Below are 12795 nucleotides of genomic sequence, written 5' to 3' on the forward strand. Positions count from 1 at the left end.
CAATATTTATGGTAGTTAATTGTCCCTCTAATAATACATGCCTTAACAAAATTGTGGTCTGTCTTTAGAGATTTTTAGCCATGTATCCATTATTAGATTAGACCAGAGTGACTTGCGTGAAAAGAGCAGTGTAAAATTAGACCCTTCATGAAAAAGCAGCCAAATTGTCAGTTTTTTTTTTTTTTTTGAAAGCAAGTCGGGAATTATATTAATCACACCAAATCAAGCTCCGCCAAGGCTATGATACCTTGGGGGAAAGAGTCAAGAAATACATATTCCAACCCACTAGGAGGGAGTAATCTCGCAGCATAGTGTGCTACAACATTACCATTACGCCAAATTGTCAGTTCATCTTGCTGGGTTTCTCCAGCTTGGATGATCCTCTTTCCTTGGGATTGTGTGTGTCAAAGGTAAGTTTCATTGTAATAGAATTATGGTTGATAATTATGTTTATTTAATGTTACGAAATAGTAGTATTCTGTATCAAATGTGATGTATTTGTCTGTCATGCTCAACAATGTCAAAAGTTTTTATTGTATTCATGTCCCTTACATCAGATAGGGAAAACTCTTACAAAAGGCAAGATCAAGAACAAGAGAAAGCCAAAGTTTGGTTTAAGGAAGGAGTATTTCATTAAAAATGGCGGTATTTTGTTGGAAAAGAAGCTGCTTTGAGCCAAGGCCACCATAAGAGAGCTGGGCAACTGAAGATTTTCTCAAGCAGAGATATTGAAAAGGCTACGAACAACCATAACCTTGATCATTTTTCTGGCACTGATGGTCATTATTATATCCTCTATAGAGCAACCATCGATGATCGTGCTGTAGCAATCAAAGCCCCGTTTGAGCCAGAAGGGCCCAGAACCAAAGCCTGAACTGATAGATCATTCTGCAGCCTCAACAGTGATGGTGATGAATCATGCCAATTGCCAATATAATAAAGCTGTATGGTTGTTGCCTTGAGACTTTTATACCAATACTAGTTTATGAATTCCCACCTTGTGCAAATCTCTTTTATCATTTACATAGTAATGCAGCATCTAACAAACATTATAACATGGATTGATCATTTGCGGGTTGCAACTGGTACAGCCTCTGCCTTATCTTATATGCACACTGCCTTGCCAAAGCCATTGGTGCACAGAAATGTCAAATCAGTGAGTGCGTTTTTTGATGATTCATTTAGTACCATATTAGCAAACTTTGGCTACTCTGTGTCCATTACTCCAGGGGAGAAGACCAGTGGATGGCCTGTTGAAGGAACACCGAGATATCTTGATTCTTGATCCCGGATATGTAGAAACTTGGGAGGTGACAAATAAATGTGATGTATATAGTTTTGGGGTTTAATTGTTGGAGTTGCTAACCGGAAGGCCACCAAGTCTTATGGCTGAAAATGGGATAGACTTGGTCAGTGTGTTTGCTTCTACGGTGGAAAAAAATTGTATGATGGAGATCATAGACAGTGAGGTCTTGGCACAAGCGAGTAGGGATGATATTCAAAGGGTTGCACAACTTGTGTTGAAATGTGTTGCAAAGGAAGGAGTACAAAGACTGAAAATGGTTGAAGTAGTTAGAGAGCTTTGGCTGATGCAAGATCAAAGCAATCAGTAAACAAAAGGATGGCACACTAAAGTCTCCTTTGACTAATTGGTGATGTATATTTTGTTTTATTTTATTCAATGTAATATATACCACGTACTACAGTACATATATTTTATTATTATTATTTTTTTTAAAGTTATACATTTGTTTATTTGAATAATAATTCTCTCTATCTTTTTTCTCGTCATATTAATCTATTTTTGTTAATAATGCACCGTATAATACAAGTACAAAATCCTCATTAATCAAATCAATTTGGTGAGTAGTCATTGAATAGTAAATTAATTTATAGAGCATTCAAATTCCAACATCTTCAACATGAAAGTCAATAGCATTAATCAAAGCACCCCCAAAAAAGCCCCCTTGTGTCATTGGTTTGCTTGTCCAAATTCTAAATCCTCTGTCTCCTACATATGAGATATCTCAATAGTTTCTGAATTTAATCATAAATTCTTAGGTCTCTCCTGCCTACAATGTGTTTGTTAAAATGCCCAACAGAAATAGAAGAAAGTCAAAGCCCTCAAAGGTAAGTGTTATCAAACATACTGAATACTCCTTACTCCCTTAGTTCTTAACATTGTCACTTATTTAGCTAAAGCTTTAATCTTTAGTAAGATCAAGAACTAATATAATTGTTCAATGTTTTGTTCATTGGAAGATTTTTTTAATTGGTAATGGTGGAGAATTCCGATAGTATCTCATTAGTTTTTATATGCCTACCACCTGTTTGTTAAAATGTCCAAGAGAAGAGATTAAATAAAGGGGTTCATATTCCATCTGTAATGGTGTGTAATTCCTTAACCTTAAAAAGGTAACTCAATTAATCATCTGTGTTTTGTGGGTTTACAGTTCACAGGCAATATGATTTCATGAGCTGAGTAAAAAATTGGGCCGAAATAAGGAAGCATTCATCAAGGTATAGATGGGTCAAACTCAAACAAAGTACAAGAACAAGAAAAGGCCTAAGTTTGAATCCAAGGAGGAATATTTTGTTAAAAATGGAGGAATTTTGCTTGAGAAACAAATTGCCCTGAGGCCTGAGCCAAGGCCAACATAAGGGAGCTGGGCAGCTGAAGATTTTCTCTAGCCGGGAAATCGAAAAGGCTACAGATAGCTATAACCCTGATCTTATTGTTGGCAGCAGCTCTTATAGCACCATATATAGGGCAACACTTGAAGATCGTATTGTAGCTGTCAAAGCCCCGCCACATTTAGGTATAAGTCAGCCAAATTCCGAAATGATTGATCTTTATTTAACTGAAGCCTCAACATCTATGGTAATGGACCATGACAATATGGTAAAACTCTATGGTTGTTGCCTCGAGACATATATACCAGTACTAGTGTATGAGTTCTTACCAAATGGAGGCCTCTTTCAATCTTTACATGGTGATGTTGCACCTAGCAAGCGTATAAAGTGGGTTGATTGTTTGAGGGTTGCTAGTGACACAGCCTATGCCCTATCCTATCTGCATAATGCCCTATTAAAGCCGGTGGTGCATAGGGATGTCAAGTCATTAAGTATACTGCTTGATTCTTCATTCCGTGGCAAATTAGCAAACTTTGGCTATTCAGTGTCCATTACTCCAGGGGAGACTCCCCAAAAATGGCCTGTTGAAGGAACTCCAGGATATATTGATCCTGAATACATAGAAACTCAAGAGGTAACAGATAAGTGTGATGTGTACAGCTTTGGGGTTTTCATGTTAGAGCTATTAACCAGAAAGCAGCCCCTTCTGATGGCCAAAGGTGGCACAGACTTGGTGGATGTGTTCATTTCAAATGTGGAGAAGAACTGCATGATGGAGATGATCGATAATGAGGTCTTGCAGCAAGCTAGCAGGAATGAGATTCAACAGGTTGCAGAGCTTGCTTTGACATGTGTGGCAAAGAAAGGAGCTGAGAGACCGACAATGATTGATGTTGTTGGTGAGCTTTGGAGCATACAAGGACAAGACATGAAATGGAAAAAATGTGTTTGACATGTCTGGTTCAAGCTTAGAAATAAAGATGCAGAAGAACAAGGCGTACAGCTGAAGTCAACAGGTGATTATTAGTTTAATAGTAGTTTATAACACATACGGAGAAACAGAGTACTTTAAATTGAGCACTAGAATGTTCTTTTTACATTTGTATTTAGTATATATATGTGCAAAACACAGTCATTTTCTTTGGATAAACTTGTAGTTTTTACAATTTTTTATCTCTATAGTCTGCTATTAATACTGCCTGAATTTTCAGATTGTAGGTTGCTCTTACTCTAGCTTAATACATGTAGGAGAAAAAAAAAACAGGTTTCAAAATCTGTTGTTGCTCTTCTTTTCAACACTGAAGAAGGGCTGGTATGTTTCTAGATGGCGATGCTTGCAATTTGCCTTGTATGTTAAATTGTTAAATCCTTGCTTTATCAATATCTAAATGTCATCTGCTCCAGCTGAATGATTTCCATCAGTCAAATGAATAAAGACAGAAATTGGTTTGCTTCAGGATATCGTGGTGATCTCATCAACTCCATCCTTTATTCGGAATTATTTGTGCTTCGTATATATTTGGCATACTTTGTTGAACCAATAATAGTTTGATTTTTCTATGTTTATTTTTTCTCAAGAAAAGTCTTACTCTTTTGATAAGTCTTTCCAAATATCATCTCACTTCAACATACATGTGGTCTCATTTCAGGCATTGCCTCTTATTTGTCTCCCAACCCCTCAATACAGCAAATATTACTTTTTCTTACATAACAATCTTACTCATCTGCAGCAACCTTAGAGCTCCTTTATAATCAACTTGCCTGAACAGAGTTCAAAACAACCAACAGTTCACTCTTACACAATTGCACTGGTATGTTTCACTTTTAAGTAACTTTTTTGGTAATAGAGAAATGATAAGTTTTCATGATTAAATGTAGAGTTCAGTTCAAAGCAAACTTAAGAGTGATGCTTTTTGTTGCTTTTTTTTTTTTTTTTTTTTTTCTTTTTTTTTTTTTTTAATGCTAACAACTCTCTCCTCTAGCAGGAAATGTGATAGCCAGGGGTACAGATTGACCCAAAATCAAGTCCTTTAAAGATGGGCCAAGTTCAAGCTAAAATCAGGAAGGCCAAGATCCCCATTCACTCCAAAGTTGATTCCGAGGAGTATTTCATTAAAAATGGAGGTATTTTGTTGGAAAAGCAAATTGCTCTGAGTCAAGCTCGAAATATAGGAACAAGGCAGGCGAAAATATTCTCACTCAAGGATATCAGGAAGGCTACAAACAATCTTGACCCTAATTTTCTTGTTGGTAGTAATGCTCATAAAAGCATCTATAGAGCAACCTTTGATGATCGTAATTTAATCATTGGTGTTTCATTTCAGCCTGAGCCAGATCCCGAACTAGTTGATTATACCTTAACTGAAGCCTCAATTACAATGGTGATGAACCATGACAATATGGCAAAACTCTATGGTTGTTGCCTTGAGACACATATACCTATTTTAGTGTATGAGTACTTACCAAATGGAGGCCTCTTTCAACGTCTTCATGGTGATGTTGCACCTAGCAAGCGTATTAAGTGGGGTGATTGTTTGAAGGTTGCTAGTGACACGGCCTATGCCCTATCCTATTTGCATAATGCCTTATTAAAGCCAGTGGTGCATAGAGATGTCAAGTCATTAAGTATACTGCTTGATTCTTCACTCCATGGCAAATTAGCAAACTTTGGCTACTCAGTGTCCATTACTCCAGGGGAAACTCCCCAAAAATGGCCTGTTGAAGGAACTCCAGGATATATTGATCCTGAATACATAGAAACTCAAGAGGTAACAGATAAGTGTGATGTGTACAGCTTTGGGGTTTTCATGTTAGAGCTATTAACCAGAAAGCAGCCCCATCTGATGGCCAAAGGTGGCACAGACTTGGTGGATGTGTTCGTTTCAAATGTTGAGAAGAACTGCATGATGGAGATGATCGATAATGCGGTCTTGCAGCAAGCTAGCAGGGATGAGATTCAACAGGTTGCAGAGCTTGCATTGGCATGTGTGGCAAAGAAAGGAGCTGAGAGACCGACAATGATTGATGTTGTTGGTGAGCTTTGGAGCATACAAGGACGAGACATGAAATGAAACAGAAATTGTGTTGGCTGATTGGAATCAACTGTTCTCAGAAATAAAGATGCAGACGAGCAAGGCACACAGACATTTCTAGTAAATTTTGACATTACTAGAATGCTGTTCTTACATATGTTTCTACTATCTAGTATTGGAGCAAAAAAAATGTAGTTTGCTATGGAAAAATGGTAGTTTTGGTCCTTTATTTGGATTAGGAATACTATTTACAATCTTTTAACTTTTAAGTCTGCTAGGACTGTAGGATGCTAGGAATTAGCACAGATCAGAGAGATTAGGAAGGTGATTAAGCAGAAAAAATTAGCTAAGTACCAGATATTCGTATTGATGATCAGAGTAATCAAACAATACAATCACTCTTCATTCGAGAGGAAGAGCAGCTCTCCAAAACTAAGCAAAGCTTAACAATATTTTCAGCATGATCATTATTCCTCCTAATGAGGCCTATTTATAGAAAAAGTCTCATAACTAACTCTAACTTATTCCTAACTTGATTCCCCCCCCCCCCCCCCGGCCGATTAATGTTTGCAGTAGCATCTGAAGATAACTAATAACCATTAAAAAGGACTATTTACGTCGTTCTTTTTCAAATACCGAAAAGGGGCTGGTATGTTTCTTAATACCTATGCTTCCCATTCACATTTTATGTCCTCTTTGGTCACATCTTCAATCATTTTCAGTTTATAGAAAGAAAAACTAGTTCTAATTTTTTTTTGGGTCCTTCCGATTGAACACATCAAGCACAACCAGTTATCAAGAATTTAGAAATAGTAAGCATCATGGTGGTCATAGGTATTCATGTCCTCAGTGACCACATGTATTGGCATTTACTAGGGGGTGTATGTTTTTTCTTCTTGACCAGGAAATATTCAAGATGCAGGCTTTGTAAAGAATGATGCAGAAAGGTATAAAAATTCAGGTACTCAGCAGAAGGCAACAGCTTGCCAATCTAATGGAGCAAACATGCAGAGCATATACTTTGTGTTCTTCAATGTTAGAATTGGGGATGAACATTGGAGTTGTGTTTAATGAGACAGAAATGAGCTTTTGTCTAGTAATCTAGTACTTCGTATATATACATATGTCTGTACAATTTCTGCTAGATTTTACTCAGAGATTGAGATTATATACCTTGTGAAACCTTGTGTTAATGTCATCAAGTGGTAATACTGCTCTTGCTGTCTTTCTCCCTTTCCTGCACTTTTTAGTTTATCTAGAAAGGTTAAGGTTTGTGGCCTTCCTGGTTTCACAAGGGGTGGCCTCCTCGAGCGCCCCAACTTAACACCCTTGAAAGCTATGAACATCACAGTTCTCTGTGACCTCGAGTTTCGATGTCTTGAGATTAACAAACCCACAAGTAAAATTATTGCAATTTATGTAACATCTAAAATGACATTATGGCCCATGGCTGCACATTACTCTGAACTCGTGGCTTTGATAAAATGTATAGAATGTAATGTATAGAGTGTGAGAATCTCATGTCATCATTTAGTGTATGAAGTACTATTTTAGAAAAAGAACTTCTAAATACAATTTTGTTACTTTATTTATTTATAAAAAACGAGCTGCAGGCCTGCAGCAACCAAAAATTATGAGGACCATAGACTTGTTGGCCGTCCTGCATCTGCCTAGAACCTGTTTGATAAAATGCCACACAGAGGAGATAAAGTCAACGGTAGATCTCACTATTCTCACTGATAATTTAATCCTAAAAGGAGTTTTCTGTCATCCATTCCTTAGTAATTTTTTCATTCCCAAAAGTATAGCTGTGTTTGAAAGGTAGATCACTATTTCGTCAGCAGTCATTAATCGGGTTGAGTTATAATCATAAATTTTTAATTCAAGAGTCAAATTTCTATCATCTGCGTTTCGTTTTGTTAATTTACTAATCGAATTTCATGCTTCACAGGCAATATGATTTCATAAGGTGATTGAAATTTTGGGCTAAAACAAGGAAGCATTCATCAAGATATAGATGGGTCAAACTCAAACCAAGTACAAGAACAAGAGAAGGCCTAAGTTTGAATCTAGGGAGGAATATTTTATCAAAAATGGTGGAATTCTGCTGGAAAAACAGATTGCACTTAGCCAAGGCCAAGATAAAGGAGCTGGGCAGCTGAAGATTTTCTCAAGCCGGGAAATCGAAAAGGTGACAGACAACTTTGACCCTGATTTCATTCTTGGCTTTAGTGTTCATAGCACCACCTATAAAGCAACCTTTGAAGGTCGTCTTGTAGCTGTTAAAACCCCACTAGGGCGAGATCCAAATCCCTAACTGATTGATCTCTTTTTAACTGAAGCCTCAACAACTATTGTGATGAATCATGACAACATGGTAAAACTCTGTGGTGGTTGCCTTGAGACATTTATACCAATATTAGTGTATGAATACGTATCAAGTGGAAGTCTCTTTGAATGTTTACATGGTGATATTGCATCTAACAAGCGGATTAAGTGGGTAGATCGTTTGAGGGTTGCAATTGATACAGCATATGCACTGTCCTACATGCATAATGCCTTGTCAAAGCCAGTGGTGCATAGGGATGTTAATTCAAAAAATATACTACTCAATGAATCATTAAATGGAATATTATCGAGCTTTGGCTACTCAGTGTCCATTACACCAGGGGAGACTCCCCAAAAATGGCCTGTTGAAGGAACTCCAGGATATATTGATCCTGAATACATAGGAACTCAAGAGGTGACAGATAAATGTGATGTTTATAGTTTTGGGGTTGTTATGTTGGAGCTATTAACCAGAAGGCAGCCTCTTCTGATGGCCAAAGGTGGTACAGATTTGGTGGATGTGTTCGTTTCAAACGTGGAGAAGAATTGTATGATGGATATGATTGACAGCGAGGTATTGCAGCAAGCAAGCAGAGATGAGATTCAACGGGTTGCAGAGCTTGCATTGGCATGTGTGGCAAAGAAAGGAGCTCAGAGACCGACAATGATTTATATTGTTAGTGAGCTTTGGAGCATACAAGGCCGAGACATGAAATGAAGCAGTGATTGTATGACATGTCAGGCTCAACTGTTCAAGCTTAGAAATAAAGATGCAGACGAGAAGGCACGCAGCAGAAGACAACAGGTAGTTGATAAATTTGAAATAGTTTGTAATAATATATCTAATACAGTTGCAAGAGTGCAGTTTGTTCGGAACAGCAGTAGTTTTGATCCTTTGGTTTAGGACAAGTACTCTTTAATCTTTACAATCTTTCATTTATTTAATCTCCTAGTACTACTGTCTTTGCTGTTAGGATCTAGGTATACTCGCTCTTAATAAAGATTTATATACAACGTATGTAGACATGTAGTATCTAGGGGAAAAAAAAACAGGGTCCAAATTCTGTTGTTGCTTCTTAGAATACTGAAAAGGTTCTGGTATATAATTTGTTAAGCCTTTGCTTCCAATATCCCTTGTATGTGTTCTTTGGTCACATCTTCAATTGGAAAAAAAAAAGAAAAAAGAAAAAAGAAAAAAAAAAAGATAAATATCAGAGTTACTAGCAATGTCATAAGTAGAGCTGACAAAAGTTGAGCCGACCCGAAATACCAACTCAAATCCGATAATTATCCGACCCATCTGAACCCGAAAAAATGGCGACCCAAACCCGACCTGACCCGACCTCAAACCAACCCTATACCCGAGTTGATCCGAGTATGTAAGACCCGAACATGAACTGACCTGGAGATGACCCAACCCGAATGTAACCCGTAAATTATTGACCTGAACCGAACCCGACTTGAACCGAAATTAACCCAAACCCGTTCTAATCCGTCGAAACCCGAATTTAACCCGACTTTTTACTAACCTGATCTGAATTTAACCCAACCCATTCCTAACCGGACCCGAATTTAGCCCAACATGTTACAAACCCGACCCGAAATCAACCCGACTTGTTATTGACCTGACCCAAATTCAACCTGACTTGTTATTGACCCGACCCGAATTTTACCAAACCTACTCTAACCCGACCCAAAAATTCAACCCGATATATTACTAACCCGACTTGAAATCAACACGACTTGTTATTGACCCGACCTAAATTCAACCCAAATTGTTCCTGACCCGATTTAAAATGACCTAAATGCAATTTAGACCACCTTATTATTGTTGATCAAAGCATTTTGTCTAGGAAGACCAAGTCGGTCAAGGCCAGCAAAAGAAAGGAGTATTATCCTCAAATTTAAGAGTTAAATCATATAACTAATATATAAAGCTAAACTTTTAGCCAGGTCATGAAACAACGACACTTGACAACTTTTTGTCAAGTGTCGTGCCACGTTAGATAGATTTAAATAGACTTCACAAGATTTAAAAAAAAAAAAAAGTTTAGAAATCTATTTGGATAGAATTTTAGGATAAAATTGTTGGTTTAGAATTTTATTTTCGATAAAATACCGATATTTCAAATGTACAAATTGAATTATAATTCTATTCAAAAAAAATTATTAGATTATAATTCTAAAAAAATTATCATATAAATTTATCCACTAAAATTTCAATATACCCCGAGATATATCCCCTAAAATTTCAAGACAACAAATAATGATCATATACCCCGAGATATATCCCCTAAAATTTCAAGACTTTTCGACACCGGGTCCCGAAACCTCTAAATTTCTCAAAAAGTGTGGATATTAGCCTTCAATTTTGGAATTTTTACTTTTTTTTTTTCGCCAGGAAATAAAAATTGCCGAATTGCTTACCATGGTCCCTTATACCCTCCGGGAATCCAATTGGGTGGATGGAACCATCCAATTTGCCTTTAAACGACCAATTTACCGGTATACAACTTGCACCGAGTTCATTAACTCAAGCCTACCACGAACATTTATGACAACATATAATGATTATATATGATTCCAAACGGAATTATATGACCCCAAGATGTATCCCTTAAATTTTCAAGGCTTTCCGACACCGGGCCTTGAAATCTACAAAATTTCTCAAAAAGCGTGGATGTTAGCCTTCAATTTTGGAATTTTTCGACTTTTTTTCACCACAAAATAAAAATTGCCGAAATGTTTACCATGGTCACTAATATCCTCCGGGAGTCCAATTGGGTGGGTGGAACCATCCAATTCGCCTTTAAACGGCCAATTTACCGATTTACAACTTGCACCGATTTCATTAATTCAAGCTTACCACGAACACTATGACAACATATAATGATCATATATGGTTCCAAACGTCATTATATGACCCCGAGATATATTCCCTTAAAATCTTAAGACTTTTCGAAATCGTGACCCAAAACCTCCAAAATTTCTCAAAAACCGTGGATAGCCTTCAATTTTGGAATTTTTTTGACTTTTTTTGCCCGAAAACAAAAATTCTCAAAATGTTTACCATGGTCCCTAATATCCTCCGGGAGTCCAATTGGGTGGGTGGAACCATCCAATTTGCCTTTAAACGGCCAATTTACCGGTTTACAACTTACACCGATTTCATTAACTCAAGCCTACCACGAACATACATCTATAACAACATATAACGATCATATATGGTTCCAAACGATATTATATGACCCCCATATGTATTCCCAAAAATCTCAAGACTTTTCATCAACACCGGGCCCTGAAACCTCCAAAATTTGTCAAAAAGCTACAGTGGACATTAACCTTCAATTTTGGAAATTTTTTACTTTTTTTCGCCTGAAAATAAAAATTGCCGTAATGTTTACCATGGTTCTTAATAGCCTCTGGTAGTCCAATTGGGTGGGTGGAACCATACAATTTGCCTTTAAACGGCCAATTTACCAGTTTACAACTTGCACTGATTTCATTAACTCAAGCCTACCAGGAACATTTATGAAACAAATAATGATCGTATATGGTTCCAAAGGACATTATATGACCCTGAGATGTATTCCATAGTTACTCAAGACTTTTCGATACCGGGCCCCGAAACCTACAAAATTTCTCAAAACACGTGTTTATTAGCATTTATTTTTGGAATTTTTAGACTTTTTTTGCCCGGAAATAATAATTGCCGAAATGTTTACCATGGTCCTTAATATCCTTCGGGAGTTCAATTGGGTGGGTGGAACCATCCAATTTGCCTTTAAACGGCCAATTTACTGGTTTACAACTTGCACGGATATCATTAATTCAAGCATACTACGAACATTTATGACAACATATAATGATCATATATGGTTCCAAACGGCATTATATGATCCTGAGATGTATTCCCTAAAATATCAATACGTTTCTACACTGGTCCCCGAAACCTCCAAAATTTTTCAAAAAAAGTGGATATTAGCCTTTAATTTTGAATTTTTTTTACTTTTTTTCGTCCGGAAATAAAAACTGCCTAAATGTTTACCATGGTTCCTAATATATTTGGGGAGTCCAATTGGGTAGGTGCAACCATTTAATTTGCCTTTAAACGACCTATTTACCGGTTTATAACTTGCACCGATTTCATTAAATCAAGCCTACCACAAACATTTATGACAACATATAATGATCATATATGATTCCAAACGTCATTATATGACCCCGAGATCTATTCCCTAAAATCTCAAGGCTTTTCGACACCGTGTCCCGAAACCTCCAAAATTTCTCAAAAAGCGTGGATATAAGCCTTCAATTTTGGAATATTTGACTTATTTTCGTCCAGAAATAAAAATTGCCGAAATTTTTACCATGGTCCCAAATACTCTCCGGGAGTCCAATTGGGTGGGTTGAACTATCCAATTTGCCTTTAAACGGCCAATTTACCGGTTTACAGCTTACACCGATTTTATTAAGTCAAGCCCACTACAAACATTTATGACAACATATAATGATCATAAATGGCTCCAAACGGAATTATATGATCCCGGGATGTATCCCCTATAATTTCAAGACTTTTCGACACCGGGCCCCGAATCCTCTAAAATTTCTCAAAAAGCGTGGATATTAGCTTTCAATTTTGTAATTTTTGATTTTTTTACGCTGGGAAATAAAAATTGCCGAAATATTTACCATGATCCCTAATATCGTCCGCGAGTCCCACTGGGTGGCTGGAACCATCCAATTTGCCTCTAAACGACCAATTTACCGGTTTACAAGTTGCACGGATATCATTCATTCA

General features: G+C 37.1%; 2 protein-coding genes and 1 pseudogene across 2 annotated transcripts; all 3 read left to right on the forward strand.

The window, feature by feature from the left end:
• Positions 1–1385: 1385 nt before the first annotated feature.
• On the forward strand, positions 1386–3586 carry LOC145577099 (wall-associated receptor kinase 17-like). Its single transcript, XM_081634773.1, has 3 exons — positions 1386–1609; positions 2062–2130; positions 2746–3586. The coding sequence occupies exons 1-3, from the start codon at positions 1386–1388 to the stop codon at positions 3584–3586; spliced, it is 1134 nt and encodes a 377-aa protein (XP_081490899.1).
• Positions 3587–3609: 23 nt separating this feature from the next.
• Positions 3610–5895, forward strand: LOC145576009 (wall-associated receptor kinase 17-like). Its single transcript, XM_081633794.1, has 3 exons — positions 3610–3650; positions 3846–4445; positions 4620–5895. The coding sequence occupies exon 3, from the start codon at positions 4671–4673 to the stop codon at positions 5703–5705; it is 1035 nt and encodes a 344-aa protein (XP_081489920.1). The 5' UTR covers positions 3610–3650; positions 3846–4445; positions 4620–4670; the 3' UTR covers positions 5706–5895.
• Positions 5896–8040: 2145 nt separating this feature from the next.
• LOC145577100 (putative wall-associated receptor kinase-like 16 pseudogene) lies at positions 8041–8712 on the forward strand (annotated as a pseudogene).
• The last annotated feature ends 4083 nt before the right edge of the window (positions 8713–12795 follow it).

The sequence above is a fragment of the Chenopodium album genome, chromosome 13, assembly GCF_948465745.1.
Source record: "Chenopodium album chromosome 13, dcCheAlbu1.1, whole genome shotgun sequence".
Classification (NCBI taxonomy): domain Eukaryota; kingdom Viridiplantae; phylum Streptophyta; class Magnoliopsida; order Caryophyllales; family Amaranthaceae; genus Chenopodium; species Chenopodium album.